This window comes from Buteo buteo, chromosome 6, assembly GCF_964188355.1.
Source record: "Buteo buteo chromosome 6, bButBut1.hap1.1, whole genome shotgun sequence".
NCBI classification, from domain to species: domain Eukaryota; kingdom Metazoa; phylum Chordata; class Aves; order Accipitriformes; family Accipitridae; genus Buteo; species Buteo buteo.
The window spans coordinates 6,119,326-6,143,994 of record NC_134176.1 but is presented as its reverse complement, the minus strand read 5'-3'; the positions used below and the strand labels follow the sequence as shown (position 1 = coordinate 6,143,994).

Below are 24,669 nucleotides of genomic sequence, written 5' to 3'. Positions count from 1 at the left end.
GTAAGGCATAATGCAAAGGAGCCATGTTTAGAACTGACTGCAGGAGATGTCTAACATGGGGGGGAGGGTAGCTCTAGAGTTCTGGTGTTTGGGTCTGGGTTGTAAATACAAAGATGCTTGAGGATGTATACAAAATGGATAAAGTTTTGAGGCATTTAGTGCTGAGGGAACTTTGATTCTGTGCTGTAGTTCCACTTTATGCAGTGGATAAACTGAAGAGCAAACTGTTGTTTAGAATATATTAAATCTAACCCAAATGTTAACAAAACTTAAAAAATTCACTGAATGTGAACTTCTAATTTCTCTGTGGAATGTATTGGCCAAATCATGACTTAGATTGTGAGCTTTTTTTGAGGCATGATTTGTATCTCTGTACTAAGTATAGTACCATTCAATAAATAATAGTTTGTGACAAAACTAATCAGTCTTGTTTCTGATTTCTAGCAGAAAAATCCTGCCTGTGGATGTATCTGTTACAGCTGGCATGCTTAGGAAGTTCATGGCACATCACCCGTCTAGCTGTTGTGAGGAAAAGGACTCCCTATAGCCAGTCAGCAGGAGAGGTGACTTGTTCTTTTATGGCATTTAAAGCACCTAAGAACGCCTAGCTAGGCAGCCCAACAAACAGGGTAAGCGTTCTCACACAACTTAGGGATGATGTCTAGTATAATGGAATGAAAAAGCTGTGCTTTTGGCAAGCCGGAGAAAAGGGTCTAAGTTTGGTTTAAAATAACCTTTCACTGGAACAGGAACTTCAGGACTCAAGAGTTACGCCATGATATTGAAATTGTGCATCCAAAATGTATGTCAGTGTTAACTAGCCCTGAGATTTCAAGACAGCTTGCCTATACTGGATCCTGTGGCTGTGCCCCATCCCCCAGTGCGATCCCTTATAGGGAAACAGTTAAAATGAGTGGAAGAAATGAGCAGCAGACTTTTCTGTTGTGAGCCACTTTATCATAAGCCACTCTGTTAACTTTACAAAGTTAACACTTTTAGAAGCTCTAGAGTCAAACAATCACAGTAAGTCCTTTTAGTATCTAATCTCTCTGCAGATAGACATGCTATAAGATAGAAAAACTTTTAACATTGTTGTTCAAAGCAGCAGTACTTGTGTTATGTGTACTTTGTTAGTACCAAAGGTCTTGTAGATGCAGTACAGGAGATTGACCTGGGGATATGCATTTTGGTCTTAGCTTGTGCAAATTAGCACAAGGCTTCTTAATTTCAAAACACAAAAGCATCAAAGGCACTCTAAGCATGACACTGATCTTTGGTCATGTGTAATTCTAGAGCTTAGGTGATGGCTGTAAGTAAATTAGAAAAAATAATGATGTATTTTAAAATCTCTGGTGTATTAGTTGCAGAATATACAGAAGTTTTGCCCAAAGTCTTCCATGTATATGGCACTCAATAGGAAAAGGCAAGTAGAGGAATGTCTCTATCTTGCAGTGTTCTTCATAAGAAGAGCGGAATAAGTAGCAGCCAAATAAAGCTGTTGAATGTGTCATGTGGCTTCCTTGAGAAGAGAGGCAAAATAATGAGAAGAGAGATTTCTGGGATAAGTAAGATGTTTTAATTCTGTTCAGTAGTCGCATATTGCTCTTGACATGCTGCATTTACACGTAGATAAAAGAACTCAGAATACTCATAAATCGCAGCCAAAATATTCTAGAAATAGTAAAAATATTGATTCATGTTCCACTGAGTTTCTTTGTATGTAATGATGTATTATGCTACTGTCAGACTTTGCAGATGTTCAGGAGACTTTTAGCTTTTTATTTTTGTCTCAAGTGTTTAGTTCTCCTTTTTTTTAAATGCTCTTCCCCTTGGTCTTTCTATTCTGTAACTAAATAGGTAATACTTTTCCAGCAGTGGTTGAGCAAGCATCTGCCTTGCAGTTCAGAACCTCTGTCTGTGTGGAACTGCTGTATTTCTGCTCAAATAAAGGTCATGTGCATGCTTCCCACAAAGCTTTACTATCGAAGTGATTGCAAACTGCTCAGACAAGAGTGTGGTAGGAAGTTGTGAAGTAGTTAGTGTAGGTATGAAGGAAAAAAAACCCTGACAAATGTGAAGTTGACAAGAGAAAAGTTCAGTCAGTAATAGCTGGATTGTAAAAATGAAAGGTCAAACCTTCTTCCCTAGTCATGGAGAAAATTGTGCTTTACTGTCAACTATCGGCAATAAGTTTCTTTGTATTTATTGTCGTCTGTGTGTGAGAGAGAACAAAAAAAAACCCAAACAAGAACACCTGTTAATGCTAAATGCTTACCTACAGTTTCCCCAGCTCTGGCATATTCCTGTCCCCATTTTTGGAAAAATGGATATTTAGTTATTCAGACATAACTGTGCATGCTGTTTCTCATAATTTCCTTGTCAGTGTTGCTGCTGGCGAAGACACAAAGTTTAGCAACCCTTGGGAAGCCTGAATTAGTTCATTATATCCACTGCAGAGTTTAGTAGTGGCTTCTTGAATCTGGTACGGGTATGTTTTGCAGCAGTGCAGTATCTCTTCTGGATATGAATAATCATGAAAATATTTACAACATAGAGTACTCTGTCATAAATATTTGTGTGAGGGAAAAAAATATCAGATTGTGTTTCGTGTCAGCTCTGTGGCTAACAATAATATTCACTTTGTAGTTGCTTTTTCCAGTAATGCTAGTGAAATGATGTGCTCCGCTTGTCAGAGTAGCTCTTGTTAGCAGCTTCAGAGATCTCCAGGGAGAAGTAGTCCCATTTTTACTGAATAAACTATGTCCAGACTTTGTTGTGCTTTGTGGCTGCAGATCTTAACTACGGTCCCATGTGTTACAAAATGTGTGCAGTGATGCATTACCTGATCTGTGTTATTAGCAGCCTAGCACCAAGAGAAGAGGGTTTAGTTCTCAACTGATAAAACTGCTGCTTTCATCCTAGCCTGTTAGCTGTGTGGGGGTGTTTTGGCACGTATCGTGCAATCTTTTAATTCCAAACGTAAAATGATCCTTTTTTTTTTAAGACTGATTTGGTAATCTTGTGTTTGGACAGAGTAAGAGCTGTATTGTAAGAGACTATTTTTATTCTTTCTGGTATGTAATTTTCTATTATGATTGCTAACATATTTGTATCAAATAGTAATGTTAGCTAATTTAGCAACTATGGAGGAAGGGTGCCCGTTGCCAGGGTTTACTTAAGATTGGAGTCTAAAGCCAGTTTTTGCATGTTTTGTCATGTGCTGTTAAATTATCCAAATATAGGTGTTTAATTTCTCTTCTGCTGCCTAGCAAAGGGATGCAAGATACGGAATTTGATTACAAATCCAATTAATTTCTTGTATTATTTCTAAGGACTGCAAGCTCACATTGGTGACAATAGTGAGGCTATTACAACTACATTGGGGAAGTTGTGCAGTGTTGCAAAACAATAGCGCACAGTACTACAGGAGAAGCTGAAGATTTGTACAGCAGCTTTAATTTGGGTGTGGCAAAGGACTTTGGTTGTCATCATCTACAACCAAGTGATCAGTCTGTCTTTCAAAACTTGAAGCAGATGCTTGACAGCAAATGAGAGTTTCATTACTGTTCTGGGTAGGAAAGCACCCTTACATATTTTTCAAAGTAACAGTTTGTCTCTGAATGCCAGCAGTAAAGGTGAAGGATTAGACCTACCTGTCGTTAGTAATCAAACCTTCTGTTTGAGGCTTTATTAATAACTTTTTTTGTGACAGGCACAAGACACTAGTTAGCACTAGAAATGTATCCTATGCATGTACACATACGGGCTATGTTAGTGCATTGGCCATTCCAGTATTGTAAAATTTAATTTTTAAAACTCTATGTACTTTTTAACTGGCTTCCAAATTATCTCCACAGCATGCAGCTTTTTTCCTGGCTTCCGAGCTGTAGACATTATTAGCGATGTAAACATTTTATCTGTGGAAGTTTTGATCTTTCAAGGTGAGAAGAGATGAGTTTTTTCTACAGGATTGGGGGAGTGGTTTTCTGTGTAAATACAGTCAGTCACCAGTCTACAGAGAAAATAAGTTTTAGTGTTCCTGAAATAAACGTAAGTTGAAAACTTTGAAACTTGCATCGGAATCTCTAAATAGTCTGTATTCTTCTTAACAGAGTCAAATCTTGTTTATAAATACTACTGCTTGAGTAACCTCCCATCTAAATCAAACATACAGGGTACAACTTGAATGCAAAAAACATGTGGTTTTGGGAGTGGCAATGACATATTTCATTGCTATGAAAACTAACAGGAGAAAATCTCTTTAAAGTTTTAACTTTTAAGTGAGGTTGTATTTGAAGAACCTTGCTGCATTCTTCTGAGTAAGTTAAGCTTCTGAAATAGAAGGTATTCCTCCTTAAATATTTAACTTCTGATGCTACTTTGGAGCAACAGTGTGGTTACTTTTTCAGCCTTTTGTGATACCAGACTGGGAGTGAATGTATACTGAATAGGTGTCTCATGCTATCCGTATCTAAGCTGTTGATTGCTGCTGACATTGGAGAGCTGAAATAAATAGGCTGTTGTTTCACTTCAGCAAAGAGAACTAACTCTGGATTAATTTCTCAATACCTGTGTTAGTAGATTCAGGGTTTTCTTCTTTTTTTCAGTAGTTTTGAGTGATCTGTCATGGCCAACCTAAAGAATCTTCCTCGCTTATGCTATCTGTTGCTAGTTTGTATCTTGGGAAGGCTTTCCCCCCCCCGCCAGCCCAGATAAGACTCCATGCTGCAGAAGTAGCCACGTTAAAAAGTACAGGAAGGAAATAAAGCTGGTAAGAGCTATGTCCTCACATACACATGCTTTTTCAGACACTGGTAAGTGGCTTGCTTAGTTTGGATTTTTACTAAAATATATCTTTCCATACCTGTAGAGATAAATAGGGTTCTGATACTGATGGTGAATCCTTGGACATGGTCCATCTGCCAACATAGGTGTCACTCCAGCTTGTCACTACTGATAAGGTGTTGATTACAATGACGGCTTGTTACAGATACAGGTGGTAGAGCAACATGATCCAATTGCATTGGGACTATACCAACACCATGCAGGCTAGCACAAAGTAGCAAGCACTGCTTCTGCAAAGCATGGTTGCTCAGCAAAAGAAAGCTTGTGAAGGCAGTGGTTACGTGGCCTTTCTTCTAGGGCTTTTGCTTGTCCAGATTACTTCAATCACTTACTTTTCTGCCTCAGCTAGCGAGACTGCAGTTGGTCAGTATCGATTCTTTTTTAAAAGTATTATTGCCCTCAATCTTTTGAATTAAATGTTTTTAGCTATAAGTAGCTGCTGTTGGTGAGAATCTACAGTTCAGCCAGTGATTAAATGCTGAATTTTTTCCTACCTAGTTGCCTTTTTCAAAATACACTTTTTATTTGTGTATATTGTTTGGAGGATATTATTACAGGTAGCTGATTTCCAAGTGGCCAGGGAGTTAGTTGACCAATCAACACTATGTAATGCACACTTAACCTGTGAATTAATTGCAAGACTACTGTTAGCAGGAGGTGTGTACCTTCAGGGATATGCTTTCCCCTGCGGTGCGTTTGTGTAGTCTGTCACCCCATTAGTTACACCACTACAGCTGTAAACAGAACCAGTGAAATGAGCTGTGTTGTGTGACATCCAGAACTCTGAAATAAAACAAAACACATGTCTTTTTGGAGAGTTTAATTATTCTGGATCAATGAAAGATCTTTTATTAGTGTGGCAGTGATCTCCTCCTTGCAAGCAGTGCAATGCGGGACAAACTGGTATGAGCACAGAAACAAGGTTTTGACTGGGGAAAGTAGTTGCTTGTTCAACTGACTGACAGGAAACACATTAAGCTACATTTTTATTCTGCCTCCTAAAACAGTATTTCAGATTTGTTTCTATTCCCGAGGTATATAGAAAAGTGTTGGGAAAAATAGCCTCTCAAGTGGTGTGCTTTGTAGACTGTGGAAACACCTAGAATTAGAGCTGAAATGGAGCTTTATGTAAGCATTCTGTTAAAGTCATCGAGCACTTCCCTGCTCTTGGCACCTGTTAATATAGTCTAATCTAATAGGTCTCTGTCCTTCCCCGAAATAATGAAATTAGCAGATTTCCTTCTTTTCTAAAAGCCCTGCAAACAAAGTAAATTTCAATTCCAAAAACTTACTTAGACATCACTTGGGTGGGGTTTGGGGTTTTTCATGTGTGTGTGTGTGCATGTCTGGAATGTATTGGCTTCTGGGTGAATTTACTGTAATTGAGCCTACTATTAATCTGCTGAAATTGGAATCTTAATGTATTTTGGATATGTAGACAATACATATACCGAATGATATCTAACTTTATGCAGCAGTAAAGCACGCCATGTTCTTTCTAAAGTCTTACTTGGCTTGTCTTACCACATCACCTAAAATGGTATTTTCAATGGGTAGTTCTTACACTGTCTTTAGGGGAGACTTCAGGGGATTTCAGTTTTTCCTGTATCTGATTATATGCATGTGCTTGGACTATAATGCTGCTGCCTGCTTTATTCTAGTTGTCCATTTTTGGTTGGCACAGCAACTTGTAAGAACCATTTTTAAACAACTGTTTCAGAGTCCTTTAATAGCAATGTACTGAAGATGAAAGAACACTGCGTGGTGGTTGCTTAGTCCATCTGGAAACGGGAGACTTGGTTTAAGCTTGGTTGTAGATCCCATGTTCTCAAAATACTAGAATGTATTTACTGGACAAACAGTAAGGCTATACTCTTACCTCTTCTGCAACTCTGCATAATTAGGCATAATAGGTAGCAGGATCTTCTATGATGTAAAGTTACAAAGCAGTTGGTGTCTCAAAATAGCTCTCAATTCTTCAGTAAAAGTAACTTCCTTGCTGCATGTAACTTGAAAAACTGGTGGGTGGAAGAAAAGCTAGTCCTTTTCTTACAGGCATATGCAACTGAAGGAAGAAAATGAGGGGGAGAGAACAGTCTCCGTACTGTATTTTTGGTGCTGTTACGGTCTCCAAATTGTCATGACAACTAATACTATTTTTCTCTTCAGAATCATGAAACTGCACTTTAAGGTCATGATTATCTTCCAGCTGATAAATGCTTAGGATGCATTGTTGAATTCACTGTTTTATGTTCCCTTCTATGGTTACAGTTTTATCTTAGGGAAGAGACTTGCAAAACAGCATATGCAGTTATTCCAAATCTCCTTCCTTAAGGATGACTTGGACTATATAGCCAGATAGCATCCCAAACAGCATTGCGTCTGTATGGACAGTCACACTTTGAGCGTGTGGAGCATTTAACCTCAGGCCATCAAGCTATTTTTGGTGATGAGAAGGAAGTAACAAATGAGCTGATGCTTGGCATACTTCAGATCTGCATCAGACAAATTGTTTGAAATGTTTCCTTTCTGAGAGTCAGCACCAAATACAGATCTGTAGTATTTCTTTTGGAGCTAGCCTTAGGGATATCTGCCACACAGGAAATTTTACATATGGGTTATTGCTATGAGCTGTTCTTCTGTGAGCTTCCAACAGCTCAATGTTACCATAATTTCATCAGCAGTACTAGTCAGTTGTACTGAAGATATTATCCAAAGCAGTTATTTTTACAGCCATGTAAAGGTAGCACAAACAGTAAAAATCGATTATCCTGATGCAGTAGCCTAATCTTGATTTTTGAACTCTGCAAGCCCAGTAGGATATTCTGAAATCTGTCCTGGTGCAGTCATGGAGATGTATGTAAGTAAACTAGATACTGGAGCTTTTTTTTATTTATTTATTTTTTCATCTGCAGTTCACCATAGCGCCTTTCTTAATTCTCTTTAACAAGGCTTCTGTATGTGGACTTGCTGACTAATTATAACAGGGAATGTGACACATCCAGTCCTATTAAATATCAGAGTAGTGATTCATCAGGTGCTGAGTAACAGTCAGTGGATGTATGAGACTTAAAGGAAGAGGAAGCATCTTACTGTACAACCTACTCTTGTGTAATTGTTGGATCTATGTATTTCTAAAATACTCGGTGGAGAGATGACTTTAAGCTAAGAGATGAGGTGGTCTATATAGTCTTATTTTCTGGTGTTCTGTTAAAGCCTGTGCTGTGGTTCTTAAGCAACAGCACATGCCATTAAAACTCAGAACGTAAAACGTTTCAGCATGGCAAGAACTGCAGTTACGCATTCCAAGTGGGTATTTGACTTTCTGCTCTATTATGTATTCCCATAAATGGCTACAGTCTGGACTAAGTAGGTTACTTGTCAAGCCTGAAGCAAGAAGTGCTGCTTGGTATGGGCTAATTACGCTTTTTCTGAGATCTTCAGAACTGAAACTTCCCAGAGCTTTAGGCAGAAACAATCCAAATGAGACTGTGAAGAATCACCTTTTGCTCAGATCTCTGATACAGAAACTTTTACCCTGCCCATTTGTTAGTCTTGCAATTAATTTTCACGTTTCAATGTTACTCTTAAGTTATAATTGAACATTTTCAGGCCAATTATAAAAGCTAGTTTTAGGGAAGGGGATCCAAGCCCTACTGCTGTAGGAAAGCAGGCTGCCTCTGCTGCTGAAGGCTGGTTCTGGGAGCCTTCAGAGGTCACTGTCACAGACTGCTGCTGTTAGGGCCATCATATTGAGCCTGCATATGTTGCATGGAGCTCTGAATCAAGTCAGCCAAACTGGGCTGCCCTAGTCCCTTGGCATGTTAAGAGACTCACTAATCTCAGAGTGAGCTTACTCAAAAGTAATAAGACTTAAGTAGGTGCATGTGATATTCTTTGTTTCAAGGAACAGCTCTTCTAGAGCATCACCTCTGCAGACTCTGAGCATACACACTTTTTCCAGACATGCCCCACAGCTGAAGCTACAGGAGACTGACTGGTGGAAGCTTTCAAGTCTTGTGGTTTAGCTACCTGATCAGTTGTTGGCCTCTGGGCTTAAACCAAACTCTTCCTCCTAGATATTGTTTAAGACTGCAGGGTAAGGGAGTATCTACAATACAACTAGATTATTTTTTTTTCCCCCCTAGTCCTGTACTTACAATAGAGCCTCTGCTAGAAGTAAGCGCTTTTTTTTTTTCTTGAGATTTAATATTCTTTTCTATTGTTCTGTAACAGATCTGGTCCTCACTTAAATGATAATCTCAGATCCAGCTTGAGCCCTTCTGGAGCTTAGCTTTCACCAAATTAGTTGCCTCAGACAGCTCTATAGATTTAGAAAAACAAACATGGTCTTCAACATTTAATCAAAGTTTAACAATGCTGTCATGTCCCACTGCATTTCTAAGTCTTTATGTGGTCAGTGTTGCCATGAGTAGCTGTGTAAACCACTTCCTTCTTTTTGGAAGATTTTTTCCCCTGCTCGACTTCCACTGTTTGACGCAGGAACAAGTAAATACTAATTCTCAGTAGCAAAATTCATTAAAGTTGGCATTTAGCCTATCACGTGTGGACTAACTTAGTGAAACATTATGATGGCTACTGCACAAATGTATAATTAAGTATTCTTAAGTAACTAGCTTCAAATTAGTAAGTTACTTGTTAAATGCAATGTGGTTTGTCTCATTGGCTATCCCAGTTGGAACTGCAACTAGGTTAAGGCTACAAAAATAGCTGTAATGGGGAGTTTGCAGTAGTCTTTCTGCTGAAATGAGAGTCCTTCTGGACTAGAAATCTTTTCCAGTGTTCTCTGGGCCTTATTGTTAAAAGGTAGCAATGCTTAATTTCAGATTAAATAGAAGCCTGCTAGCTTTCTGTTTGTAAAGGTAAGGGAAATTTCTATACTAAAATAGCTTATTCAGTATTTTCCTGCTTTTTTCCTCCTTGTGCCCCCTCCTGAATCAATGCAATTTTTTCCCCCCATTCTAATGTTCATTTCTCCTCTTTCTCCATGTGCAGTTAATGGAAATGAAAGTAATAGGATTTTTTTTCCTTACCACAGGTAAAGATCAAGTCTCATAAACAGGTTGAGCCTACATTCTGATAACTTAATTTGGAAAAGAACTTGACAGTAATAGTCACCTTGGTATTGTTTAACTACATGTTGCCATGACAGGGAAGACTGCTATGCAGCACTCTGTTATGTACTACTATCCACCGCAAAATGCACATACTCTTGAATTGTTTCTCACTGGACTTTACCCCTTTCCACAACAAACAAAAAATCAGAGCATGCTCTTCAAAGGAGCTTTTTAGATAGCTACTTATTAGAGACCATGGCAACTTGGAAATACTGAATAAGCAAGCAGGTGGTTCTGTTCCTGCCTGTATCTTCTGACATACTGTGGAACATCTTCCTTCCACTTTATCTTGTAAATATATACAACTATTCTTGCTCTTCTCATTTAACTCTGAAGCCTGACTTCTGTAACTGTTTATACTTCCCATCCCTAATTCTGAATGGCTGTCACTGAAAGGATTGGATGGATGGCTTTTAACCTCCATTTAGCAGTTTGTCAGCAACACTTCAGGTGTAGAATAAAGACAAAGAGAATCAAGTAGACTCTCTGCAGGATGGAAAGGTCAGCCCTCAGCTAATGTTTAGAGTGCTGAAGAGTTTCCTGATTGGCAGTCACTAATGACTCAAACAGCTGAATCAGCAGTAAACTTCAGTAGGAGATTCAGTTTGGAGAAATGCAACACAGAACTATAGGCTGACTCAGTGTAACAGCTATACTATTGCCTCAGGAGGAGACACTGGAAGAGGCTGCCTGTCACAGTGATGGTTAATGTTGGCTCAGGCAGGCCTGATGGAGAGAGTTCCAGCAGCCTTTGAAAGCTATGCTCAGCTGGAGAGGCAAGAGTTAGGTAGCTAGACTGCAGCTAAGGCTTAAACCTGAGCCAGTCACCAAGTACCAAGACAGACCCATCTATCTCTAGTGACTTTCCCTTGTCACAACACGGAGGTAGAACTTGTATCTTGTAATCCCATTAGAAAAGAGACTGTAGAAGGCCAGGTGTTTTTTTCAAAAGGAAAAAAACTGTATAAAAAAAAATCCACAAACCTGTAAGGGAAAGCTTTTGTTTTAAGGGCTGGTGATCATTAGCATGTAGTACTAAAGCTGAGGAGTTTGATTCATCAGAAAAATATGCATTTCAGATTAAGATGACCAATAGAATTTTAACTGCATGTACAAACAAGACTTCAATTTTAACTGAGTTTTAAGGTGGTGAACAGAATGGTTTGTTACCTTGTCTTTCAAGACTTTGAAGTGACTAGAATAGACAGTCTTTTTTCCTAGGAAGTGGGGAAAGAAAGCAGGAAAGCTTGTTTTCAGCTCCTAGGAAGGTCAACAAGTGATAGAGCTGTTTCAGAAACTAAACCTGAATGAAGCTGTTTAGAAATAGTTTAGCTCTTCAAGCATTAATTCCAGATACATTGCTTAATAGATCTCAGCTTTAGAACTTAACACAAGCACTATTTTAAACTGAATTTGTTTTTAATTTCTCCTACTCCTCAGATAAGCCTAGGTTTAATACTTCTGATTAGAATTCCTTTTCATGAACTCTTGCTTGTTATATAGGCTGTTTGGAGCCATCAGCTGTGCACATTACCTTAAAACTGTAAACAGCTGTTTTACACTTAGGTCTGTTCTTACCTTTTCTGCTAAGAGACATCACAGACTGTCACTACGAAGGAACTGCAAATCATGATACTGCTTAACCAAGTACTAGTTTTTAATATTAAACTCTGCAGTATAAACAAAAGACTTGTCAAATTTTTAAGCAGATTGTTTTTCTGTACCTGGCCTGAGTCAGATGGAGTGCTGTAGTAAGCAGCAGCAACACCAGCCTGATAATATCTTTCCTTCTTAATGTCTGTTTTGATGCAGAGTACAGTTGCTTCTTAATGATGCTGGCCTATACTCTTTTGAAATAAAAGCTAATGGACAGTAAAATGGAAAATTTATTAGTGCAAGTTGGTCACTCAGTTTCTTCCAGCAAATACATAGTAGCATCCCATGCTTAATACATTATAAACAAACCTGTTCTAAGTTAAGAAAAGTTGAACTTGTCTTGAAGTAACAATGTGTTACATATTGTCATCGTCTGATTCATCTTCCTCTTTCAAAGATTCCTATTTTAAAAAAAAGTTTAATTAAAAAAATACCTTAACAGTTGTTTTATAATTCAGCCTATAATAAGCAAAATGAGTTTTGCTGTAGTTTCACAATCCTCTCAATCTGTCCAAAGCCTTGTTGTATTCAGCAGGCTAGTTCATAACTTTAGGCGGTAATACTGAGCACCATCATTACTTTTAGAACAAAAGCAAAGCTGTTAAATGCTGGAATTCTAACTTTCTCCAGCTGGTTATCTTTAAAAACTGTTCTAGGCAACATGACTTACTACCTCTCCTACTGACTCATACCCACTGTTGAAAAGTTAATACATTTACTTCTGAAGAAGCACGCCACCTGTGCAAGCCTGCTGAATTACACTGTTCTTGAAAGAAAACTAACACTGGATTATGCCGTAAACTTCGCTCTTCTCCCTTCAGAATAACATCAGCTAACCCTGAAGAGATACATGTAACTACACATTTTCCAGTCATCATAACAGTAGAAGCCTAACCTTCAGTTAGTTCCCTGTGCTCTAGACTTGCCTGTCAAGTGGAGCACTGAGATGACACCAGAATCAGACCTTACCTTGGCATATTTCTCTGCTTCTTCCCTGATGTCTTTGGGAACAATTTCATGTTTTCCATTGGTTACTGCCAATAAAAAGAGTACATCTTAAGTAGAATTCACACAAAGACCTTAACATACAGAGTGAAGTTAAGAATCAATGTTTTACTTTAGTTACAGAAAGTTATAAATTTTTTATAGTGTTTATAGAAATTACAGAAGTGCATTACTTTCTCCAACCCAGCTGAGTTCCAGCTCAAAAGCTTTATCCTTTACTTCATCATGAACTATGTAGATTCTGGAAGGAACAGAGAAAGTACAGATTAGAACAGATTGATCAATAGGCTAAATATACTTTCTTCCTTTCACAGATTTCTTCTGTTGAAGTACTCTCCCCATGCTTTCTCTCCTGCCCACACACACACACAAAAAAAAACCATGAGAGAATTTTCCAGGCTTAATTGCTAGTATAACAACACATTAAATGATTACAGTTAAGATGCAGGTTGAGATGTTCCAGTTATCCTAATGTCATGGTTTAACCCCAGCCAGCAACTAAGCACCACACAGCTACTCACTCACTTCCCCACCCGCCCCAGTGGGATGGGGGAGAGAATTGGAAGGAAAAAGGTAAAACTTATGAGTTAAGAACAGTTTAACAGAACAGAAAGGAAAAAACTAATAATGATAACAATAATAAAATGACAATAATAATAAAAGCATTGGAATATACAAAACAAGTGATGCACAATGCAGTCGCTCACCACTCACCGACCAATGCCCAGGTAGTTCCCAAGCAGCGATCCACCCACCCCTGGCCAACTCCCCCCAGTTTATACACTGGGCATGACCTCACACGGTATGGAATACTCCTTTGGCCAGTTGGGGTCAGCTGCCCTGGCTGTGTCCCCTCCCAACTTCTTGTGCCCCTCCAGCCGCCTTGCTGACTGGGCATGAGAAGCTGAAAAATCCTTGACTTAGTATGAACACTACTTAGCAATAACTGAAAACATCAGTGTTATAAGCATTTTTCTCATACTGAACCCAAAAAATAACACTACACCAGCCACTAGAAAGAAAATTAACTCTATCCCAGCCAAAACCAGGACACCTAAATAGAACAATCATTAAGATTCAAGTAGTGCAAAACCAAGACTATGTCATCATTGCCTGCTTCCACTAGATCAGTTATAATACAGTTAGGAGTGTCCTGTGTTTCTTCTGTAAATCTTATTTCAGTTTACACTTAAGACTAAATCCCTGAACTGTAATATCTTGTGTCTAATTAGAAGCCTGTACATAGATCTCCATATAGACTGCCATGCTTATGGCAAACGTGATGGTAGTCAGCACTTAAGCTACAAGTGGTATGACAGCATATGCAGTACCATCCAGAATAGTAAAATCACTCCTTAGTCCGTGGGATAAATGTTACACTATAATAGCAATACTGATTTGACTGCATCATAGTATTCAGTCCTCAGTGGCACAACACGTAAACAAACCATAACACCCCTGAGTTCAGACATACACTCAAAACAATAGTAGAACATACAATAACTTGTGGATTCACTTGTTGAGAAGGTTGTATTCCTTAGTTTGTTTCAGAAAGCGTTAGTAAGACAAAAGCTGAAAAATACCAGCTATATCTAGCCAACATAGAAAACTTGGAGATAGTGGGGGAAGGAAGGATACCTTCAGCACCACACTAAGTACTTCCAATTAAAGTTTGATAAAAGTATTGCGAAACAAATATAAAGAACAAAGTTAACATTGGTGTCCTGGGAAATGTCACTATATGCTTATGTTCTTCTGATACCCTTCAGCCACTGTTAGACTGGACTTACTGATCATTGCCTAAGATGATCTAGAGGCCTTTCTTAATGTGTTCAGCTGGTTACAAGCCTTTTGCAATAAAGCATACCACTACAAGCTCTTGAAGAAATCATTACTCTGGACTCTGGCTAGTATTTTAGGGTTAAAAAATGATTAAAATCTTTGCGACCTTGCTAAATGCTACTAAGGAGCTGAATTTGAGCTGAAAAACAGAACTATATCTAGAGCTGCTGTTAAGTTTTGAGGTGAGGCAGAATTAAAGAACAGAAGTCTTTTCATTATTTGAAAATCTGTGACTTATATGTGCCATTTTAGAACTGCTTTGAGGTCCTTGCTAGGTTTCAACAAGAGAGATCCCACAAATTCTTTCCTCTAGCTGCTGCCATGACAGCCTCGGACACAAACTCTGAAATAAACTCACATGCTGCAACACCAATGACAGAAGCATATTTATTACTTCTTTATATCCTTCTAAGCCATAGCCATAAAATACTGGAGATTACCATTTTGCAGCTGCAGGTTATTAATTTTGTGACAAGCACAGAACACGTGCATTAAAATGAAGCGTTGTAGATACCTGAAAGGATACTTGTATTTGTTTGAAAAGATACTAATTCACAAAGTATTTTCAAGATAGCTTACTACTGGCCAATTCACGCTCTACCTAGCAGAAAGTCTTCTCTCTTCCTGGTACCTTTTTTCCCTTCTCTAGTACATGACTTACTGAATGGTACCTTTTTTTTTTTTTCCTGTAAATACGCTATCCTCACATAGAGTTTGTGGGATTGGGATAGCATTAGTGACTACAGGCGATCATATAATTGATGTGTTCTGCTAAATTGCATCAGTAAATAGCAAATATTTCCAGTCTTTTCATGTGGTATCAAGCTTTATCATTTAAATGAGACCAGCTATACCCTATACACATCTTTAAACAAAGAGTTATACTTAGCTTCTTTCCTAAGCACTTGAGTCTTTTTTTAGGCAAATAGGAAGGCTGGGTCAAAGACCTCAGCTCCATTTCTGGACTGCTACTTAATGTCCGAAGCACCAGTTCATTGTTCACTCTGTGTAGCAAGGCGTACAGCTCTTTCTTCAGAATCAGGACACCAAGGAGTTTCCCCCATCTGTCACCTGATTTATGTATTTTAAAACCAGTGACTGTATTCAGACAGTGTAACCTTTAATCCACGGGTGCTACAAGTTTTCAGTACTGAGTAGCATACCTCATCCCACAAGAAGAAAAAAAAATATTAAAAGCAGAAGATACTACAGTCAGCATGAGCACTCATCTAGTAGAAATGAAACCTGGTACCCAGTTTAAAAGGAATAGTTTCAGTTTGAAACTATAGCAAGCTCACCAGTACAGATTTTTGTTGAGCTGGAAAAACAGGTTGGAGACTTACATTTTCGCAACCTCTTTAACAACATCACGGCAGGTCATTTCCTTCATCTGTAGACAAAAAAAAATACACAGCTTAAGAGAATATACTGGTTTCCATTTCCACAAGGCCAGAACATGAGTGGCTGTACGCATGCCTAATCAGCTTACTGTTCACTAGTGACAAAAGTGACAAAAAGTTAAGAGAAGAACTAAATTTATTCTCTACGATAAGTCTTTCAGCCTGCTATATGCAAGTAATTCTTCCAGTGAAGAATTTTACAACTGAAAGTTTAAAGCACTCATCAGCTAGAAGCTTAGGAGCTGAACAGATAAACCTTAGCATCGTAAAAGCTTGACTTGTTCTTAGATGCTTTATGATCAACTGACATAAAATAACCACATGTACAATACAGAGGAGGCACTGTATTTTCATGTATAATATTCATATTCTTTCTAGGTAGTATAGTAATACTTTCGGTCTTACCAATATTTTCTGCAAGCAATTCTGACTTTTAAGCAATGCCCTACATGGAGAATATTGTTCCAGTGTTACCTTGCTCAGGCATGCAGCTGGTTGTTACCAGCATCTCATTTTCTATTTTCTCACTGTTATATCACAGTCTTTCAACAGTCTCACAGTTAATCAAAACAAAGTCTCATGCCAGTTTCCATGACATAATAAACTTATGGTTTATAGGTCAAATTTTTTGCCAGTCAACTCTTCTGGAGTATGAAGTAGTAATACATTCTACTGTATTTCATTAATGCAGGGTTGAAACAAGATTAGCCTCATTTCTTTTCTCAAGGTTTCATTTGCACAAACCAGATAGACATCAGCCTTTGATACTGCACTCGCAAAAAGGCACCTGTCATTATTCATTGGAACCAATGGGACATCAGTTACAAAATACAGTTCAATGCATTACACATTATACTGACACTTTCCCTAGCATAAAATGATTTTCAAGTTCAAAATAAGTTGTTTCTTTCTTTCTTTCCCCTTTATTTACACTGAGCTCAGAATGTAATCCATTAATTATTGTATTTTACCATCTCTGTCCAATTCTCAAAATGTTTTCAAAGCCATAGTACAGAAGCTAGTTTTGAGACTAGCTAGTAAAGGAATTAAGACAACAACAGTCCTTTGTTCATGGTGAGTGTCACAGCACTCTCTGGGGTGAAGCACACCCCCAGGGAAGCAATGGGCCAGAGAAGAAATGCCCATGCCTGGTTAGACAGACATGCCATCACAGTCCTATCCCAAGGAGCTTCCTGAACAGACAGAGACCCATTGCCCCAGTGTTCATTTGTGACACTCGATCCGTAACACACACAGCACTGGCTGCCACGTGCAAATATAACTTGGGTCGCACAAACATTTAAATTGCTGTGCGTATTGATGCATATGAAGTTAGTAGTCAAATAGGAAAACTCACTGGTCTGCTACTGTCATGCATATTTACAAAAAAGAAAAGTGAAGTAAATTTATTTTTTGCCATTATCCTTTTCCCATCCCAGGTGTGTTAATTCTGCAGACAATAAGAGTAAACACTAACAGTTTATCACAGGAATTAATTATGATTATGTCCATATATCAAAGAGTTGTACGTAGCATCAGAGCTGCATGAGAAGCACTGCAGAAGAGACCAAGACATTCAAGTACTCTCCACATGACTACAAGCTTTCCCACAGCTGAAGATTATCAGACATTTGTATAAGATGCAACAGATCAATGCAATGTTTTCTGCTTGCACCCTCAGCTACATATGAGGGTTTCACATACTGTGCCCCCCAGCCAGATACAGTATCTGCTCTGCAGTACCTGTAAGGCAGGTTTAAAGTTCTGACTATCTGCATGCCTCTTACTTTACACCTGTAGTCATCTCTTCCACAGGAACAAGTCTTAGTTGACAGGCTAATGTAGGCAGTATCACCCCACAAAAGCTTTTGCACTTCTATCTTTTTCCCATTTCAGTTTTGACAAATTCATCTCTTCAAAATTAACTCTGATCTGGAAACCTGCCCAGTCTACGGTTAACAAAAAGCATCGGCATGCAAGACTGGACTTGCTTCACATTACTGTGACAAGATCATACGCATTACTGAAGACATTCTGCAAACAAGCCATTAAATAAATGCAGTTAGGCCATATGGCACACCACTGTTCTCAGGTACTAAATTTTACCAGCTCTACTGTAAAATTCAAGCAATACACACCCTTATTAGCTGTACAAAAACTCACTCAGTAAAACAAGTTTTTGAAAATCCCAGTACTGCACAGAAAATGAAATTTTTGAGGTAGATTATGTATTACCCAACATTATCTTTCTGCCAATTTGCACACATGGCAATTGAAATTACGCTTTTTCAGATGCCAAGATTCCTGTATCAAGATCAGATGATGTTGTAGGCTTCCTACCTCTGATTTGGTATTCAAGCATCTGACCAGATTCAAGACTGAATGAAGCAAGCCTAGGAACATGGTAATTTTTCATGTCATTTTTCAGCTATGATGCTACAGCACCATCAACAGACTGTTCTTGAAAGCGTGACAACCATATTAACTGTGAACCTTTCCACAAACAGCTGTGATCTACTTCTGCAGACCAAAACCATAAATAAGATGCTAGCAGAGTACTAAAGAATAATTACATGAGACAGACCAGGGTTGTCCCATGTTAACTGTCTCCAGTTCCAAGGGGGTCAGACATTAAAACACAAGAGAAGGACAGATGTCTTTTAGGATTCTAACATAATTGTAAATCAGCTTAAGGCACAATTCAGCACATTTCAGTAGTCTTCTCCCCCCAGATAAGTTTTACACTGGCAACTGCTTGCAGGCTTCTTCAGAAGGCTACAAAACAACTTCTTGGTGTGCACTCACAGAACTTTCCTGTAACGCTTCAGAAGGTATAATATTGTGCAAGCAGGAAATGCTGAACAGAAAGAGCTCTTTTTGGTATCAGTGATGGTGTGCTGTGTAGTTGTACTCTTCCTAGTGTTCAAAGCACTAAGTCCTTTTCATCAGACATGTAAAGATGTTTTGAAGGGTGTATTACACTCAGTAACAGCAAGCTACGAACACTATCTTACCTGGCAAGGATTTTATTTTTCTCCATTACATTTTCAGAGTCATAACATTCCAGTGGTTCAGCATTCTGCAGTTCCACTCATTGTCCTTAACAAGACGAGCTTTTTTCAACTTTTAAAATACAAGGATCATCTAAAACCTTTGGAAGAAATACATATACCAACCTGTACAATGCTGCCCTAAGGTTGCAATTCAGAATGAAAAACTTAGTTACACTTTCATATACGCTCAATGACTTTGCTTGCTGGCATGCATGGGAGCATATGTTTATGCTTCCCATTTTAAACATGTGCACTCCCTACGGATTACCCATTGCCAGGGGCAAGACTTGAGAAATACTTCTATTATAGAGGCTAAAACATCTCCTACAGTGTACAAGAAAATACTCCATCTGCTTCTCCTGTACTTTACATATTCTAGGCATCCAAAAAGGTAACGTAATAAGCTAGAAGCATTTGTCTTGAAACAGCACAACCAAACTGTAACATCATACCTGAAGCTTTTCTATCTCTGTTTTTGCAGCCTGCCTGGCTTTACCAATGGCACACCCCCAATAACCCTGAAAAAAAAAAAAAAAAGAAACAAAAAATATACAAATTTCATTAAATACTAAGCCCTCTACAGTTCTTACTGTCACTTAGCATATGACAACCCCCACCCTACTCACACAGTGAGAAGGCTATACACAGTAAACCTTGGTATTGTTCTCTCTTGGGGCACATTCCCAAATTGTTGAATAGAACCTAATTAGAAGATTAAATACTACCACTGTTGATAGAAAAGAGAAGTGCTCAGTAGTTCCTGGACGGTGTTTCTGCTCAATTTGTTGCAATAGGTAATTTTTTTTATTGTTATGGTAAATCGAAGAGAAAACTAGAATGCTATAGTTATACAGGATCAAAAAAACCCCAAACCCACCTACCATGAAAATACGTTGAAGTATAAGCACATAAAAATTAAGCACTTCTATTTCCCTCAACAGTTATGGTATTGGATATATTGAAAGAAAATGAAAAAAATCAGAACAGTGTGACTGTGTATCATCCTGTGTGTAATACACAGCTGAAGAGGCAGCACTAACAACAATTAACAAAAGTATCTATTTTGATTTGACTTCTTGTTAGCAGCCAGTGTCAGAGTAGCAGCCCTCTCATCTGAAGCTCTCTCTTACCCAAAGTACGTAGTGAATGGGCTATCACTACAAAACTTGCCCTTTTGGGGCAGCGCATGGGACTTTTCATTGGATATAGCCAGGTGGAATGAACTCCAAAATTTCTGAGAGACAAGCTTTAAATTAGTTTCTCGGAGACTGTACTTCCAAGAAATAAACAACGTGTGTTTAACAAGAACACGCAAACGAGCAAAACCCAGCTCTGTTCATTTTAAGCTGTGATTCACTAGAGATCTTCCCAGGCAAAAAGAGAAAAAATTAACAGCTCTTTTGGAACGACACTTACTATTTTCCCAACAAGCAACTTTTAAAAGGGGAACTTAGGCCAAGATGGAATTATTTTTGACACACTCACGTATGAAACTCCTGATGGATCAATCATGTACAGTTGTGCACCATCATCGTCATCATAGGACCCCAACATGAAACTGGATGAGAAAAGTAGAATTAGAAACATTTCTTCTACCAGCCCACACAGAATTACAGAGACTACACCACCTCAGGTTCCCTATGTTCTTCCTGTAGCAAAACTCCTACTGTCCTGCTACGTTATATTAAGCAATTTGTCTGAACAGTTTAGTGTTATCATGAGAGCCCAGCACCTGCAAGCTGCCAGAAACATTTTACTTATCTGTAACTAGACAGCAGATCTCCCTTTATTAGTCCCTTTGTACTATAATTGCACAGTAGCTGTAACCTACTCTTTAGCTGCCAGGGCAAGCAGGATGATTGCAGAGGAAAGTTCTGCTTTCGCCACTGCAACAGATTTAATAGCATCAACTCCTCAACTTCAAAATTTGAGGACAAACTGGCAACCTGTATAGAGGCTTGGCATACTCTTACGCAAATCTGAGTTCTTCACCTAAGGTTTTACACACGCAAAAAAAGGAAAGGAAATCTGTTTACGAGATGATTTATAGGTTACTAATTCCAAGTTTAAAAAAAGACTTTAGACAACCTAAATAATTCCAGCAACTGTGAAACAAAGGATCCTTGCAAATATGGGTATGTTTGAAAGACTTACCTGCAACCAAAAGGTCTGACAGCACTGTATAGTGTGTACGCATGCACATACATAGCCACTCTGTCCGCAAGATGCTAAGCAGAAAAAGAAAAAGAACATTGGAAATGCTTCTTTACAGAAATAAGTAAATCTCAAGTAATAAAATTTAATTATCCGTGTCAAGACCGAGAAAGCCAAAAAATCCAAGTGAACTGCACCCATTTCTTACCTTCAGTGGAATATCATAGCCATAGTTGGATCTAAAGTTAGAAGCCTCTTCTCTAGCTATGTCTGCCAAAGAACGAGCATCTGCCAGAAGTCCTGCTACTGCCTGAAATGAGAACTGTCATCAGCTAGGCCAAACAAACCTTGCAATAACTTAATAAAATTAATGAACAAAAGTCCAATTATGTGACTCAACCGAGATCTTTACTGAATTCTGTGTACCACTACAAGCGAATTCAATCCAACTAGCCATCTGCTAGCAAGCTTGAAACATGTCAATATGATTATGTATTAATACAGAAAAGAATTTTTTCTCTAGGAAAATCAATAACCAAAATTATCTTCATGTTAAATAGTGTCTTATGATTTGCCATGACTACACTAACCCAAACAATACTTCATATAATATAGATTCGACAGCTAGTTTCAGGCATTTCTGTCACACAGTTAACAACCACTTGATATCATCCCGATATCACTACTATGGATTAGCCAGTAATCCATACACAAGTCTTTAAAGAATTCAGCTGATTCCCACACTGTTGAGAAGAGAATCTTGTATGCAGCACCTTTTCCCCTTAACACACCTTATTTGTTAACTGTGTAAAAAAGTATCACTTTAACACTTGTGTTTATATTTACATTCAAGTTTGAACAACTGGAATGCTGAAAAGCATTTAAAAAAATTTAAAAACAGCCTCAAAATATGTATATCTTCCATTTTAAATTTGCGGTTTACTTATATACATGTGTGCAATCAAGAATAAATTACAGAAAACAGTAAAAAAAACCACACTGGCATTTCTGACTCTGTACACAGAAACATTAACATTGCTTTCTTAATCCACTTCTCATTGATTCTTCAATTCATAGATTTCTACTTTTGAGGGGGGTCCCTTTCAATTTATGAAAAACAAATATTAAATAGCACCTCACCATTCCAACATGTCGATCGACATTAAAGAGACGTTTATTGGAACCCTCTTCATAAAGCTTGGACAAAACTAGTTTTTCTACTCCAAAGACAACACCATCTTTGCATCTTATCCCAATTGCTGTACTGAAAGACAAGATAAATGTAAGTTTCTCACACAGAAACAGAACTGTAGTGTAAAATATGTAACAGAGAATTAACCAAATACAAGAAACAATGACAGAATTTCCCCAGTAGTAGATTTCTTACAGCTCCACTTTAGCATTAAAGACAAGGGGGGGAAAAAGCCAAAGCTCACTGAACCTACAAACATTTTCTTAAATAAAGGAGGAGGGGGGTGCCAAAAGTTCCTACCCAAATAGTTTTGAACAGACTATATGCAGAGGTGACATTGTTTGGAGTGATGGCACAGCTGCTGCCCTGTCACCAAGCTGAAGGATACTAGTATGAAAACCACGGAGTGTTAAATGTCTCCTTTTGGTAAATTCACTGTTAATCTAGGAAATGCAACAACTTTTTCTCTAACCCTCAAAAAGTGCATCATGAGGCATAAATTACCAACCATGGCATGAACCACAACACAAAATACTTTCACTGATCCTTATTTGGCAGCGTGTGGCTACGATCAGACACTTGGGTGATCCAGTCCATGCCTTGCTAATCAATCCTCTTGCTGCCACTAGTGCGCGGCTGGGATTTCCGCTTTACAGCATTCCTTTGTGTATACTCGAGGGAAGACAGATACTCGCAGAGAAGCTGATGTAGCTTTAGCAGAACTCGGATGTCCTCAGTTTCTTGAGGAATACATATAAAGTTGTTACAAATTTATGAGGCCCTGAGCATGTCAGTCTTTCAGTGCCTCAATTCACATCCATAAAATAGGCTTTTAGATACTGCTACAGCAGCTCTACTACCGTAACAGCTAAGCACCTCACACGCAGTAATGAGACCTGCAATCAGATTTTGCCCCAAAGCATAGAATTTTTATTGCCCTTAACACACATGAGTAAGTTTACTCCCTTCCTGTGCACTCTCCACAACGTATCTGTTTCTAGCAAGCAAAAGTGATTCCTAGCAAACATGAAAAGTGACTTCTAGTAAGCGAAAGTGATTATACTACTTTTACACTTAATTGGAAGTCTCCTAAAATGAATCTAGGAACACAGTTGCTGGGAACTAATTTTAACACCACAATTCTATCCACAATGCCATCATGCTTGTCTAGTCCAACCACACTGCTTTAAAAGAGGCCAACAAACATAGAGATGCAGATATTTGTATCTTACCTACTATTCTCCACAGCTTTCATAGCATATTCAACTTGAAATACTCTGCCATCTGGAGAAAATGTGGAAGCTGACAGGTCGTACTGAAGAAGAAAACACACTACTCAGGAAAAAAAAAAGTTATATCCCAGTATTTTCAGCAGTCTAGTTATTTAAAAATGCAAGACTGTCACCCACATGACACCCGATGGCTATGAAACACCAGAAGCAGGCTGGCCCCTTACATAAGACACACGAACAAATGATGCAAGCGAACACTAACAACTACAAGAAGTCATCGCACCAGCGCTGGATATACCCACGCTTCAAACCCCACCAATCCAGACATTGCACAGGTCTGAAATCACTGTGCATTACACAAACCTCAAAACCTACAAGAACGTTCTGCGTGCTTTTCAAATTTATTTCATAATTTTTGAAATCATGGGTGTTTATTAACAGGAATACATCTGAAGTACTTAAAAGCCCAGGGGCGGGCTCCCTCCCCGCAGGCCCAGCACCGCACAGAGTGCAGAGCTATGGCTGAGGACCAGAGGCAGGAGAGCGCAGGATCTCCACCACCTCCTGCCGGGGGACCCGAGGCCAAACCCAAGGACGCAGTCGGCCCCCCACCCCCCCGAAGGAGCCCACGCCCGCGGTGGGAGGCGGCAGCAGGCCGGGGCTCGCAGGCGGCAGGCCCTAGGTGACGGCCGGCCCCAGGGCCACCGAGGCGGCTCGCCCAGACCCCCCCCCCCCCGGGCCTGTACCGTATCCCCGAGTGCGGAACAGAGCGGGCACACAGCGGCACTCCCGGCCGCCCCGGCCCCGCTCCCCGCCGTTTCCTCGCCCTAACGGGCCGCAGTGACTCAGCAGCGGCTGCGGCTCCGGCCCGGGCCCCGAGGAGGCCGAACCGACAGGCCGCCCCTCACCGCCGGACCCCAGGGGCCGGGCCGTACTCACCCCGGTACCGATGGAGCTCATGGCGGCGGCGGCGCCCTCAGCCACGGCCGGACGGAGCTCTCCCCCCCCCCCGCACACACAACTCCTGCCCGGGCCGCGCTCACGCTCCCGACGGCCCAACAACACGCGTTCCCATTGGCCCTCGCACCGGCCAATCGGCGCCGTCCGCCGTTCTCTTAGCGCTTCCCGGGGCCGGCGGGGCGGGGCGGGGCT

At 39.5% G+C, this 24,669-nt stretch overlaps 1 protein-coding gene across 1 annotated transcript; it reads right to left on the bottom strand.

The window, feature by feature from the left end:
* Window positions 1-11,851: 11,851 nt before the first annotated feature.
* On the bottom strand, window positions 11,852-24,613 carry PSMA3 (proteasome 20S subunit alpha 3). The gene is made up of 11 exons (XM_075029552.1): window positions 24,457-24,613; window positions 23,518-23,600; window positions 22,234-22,357; window positions 21,302-21,403; window positions 21,094-21,167; window positions 20,425-20,497; window positions 19,392-19,457; window positions 15,830-15,876; window positions 12,818-12,885; window positions 12,609-12,673; window positions 11,852-12,040 (listed from the first exon to the last, which is right to left on the bottom strand). Exons 1-11 carry the CDS (start codon window positions 24,475-24,477, stop codon window positions 11,996-11,998), a joined length of 768 nt encoding a protein of 255 aa, XP_074885653.1. The 5' UTR covers window positions 24,478-24,613; the 3' UTR covers window positions 11,852-11,995.
* Between the last annotated feature and the right edge of the window lie 56 nt (window positions 24,614-24,669).

Bases quoted from the DNA above. Each gene is read 5' to 3' on its own strand.
- PSMA3 (XM_075029552.1), bottom strand. From the start codon at position 24,477: ATGAGCTCCATCGGTACCGGG. The intron at 15,877-19,391 runs GTATGATGTTAC...TTTTGTCTACAG, and splicing joins CAGAGATAGAAAAGCTTCAG to ATGAAGGAAATGACCTGCCG. The intron at 12,886-15,829 runs GTAAGTCTCCAA...TGTTCCTTCCAG, and splicing joins GTTAAAGAGGTTGCGAAAAT to AATCTACATAGTTCATGATG.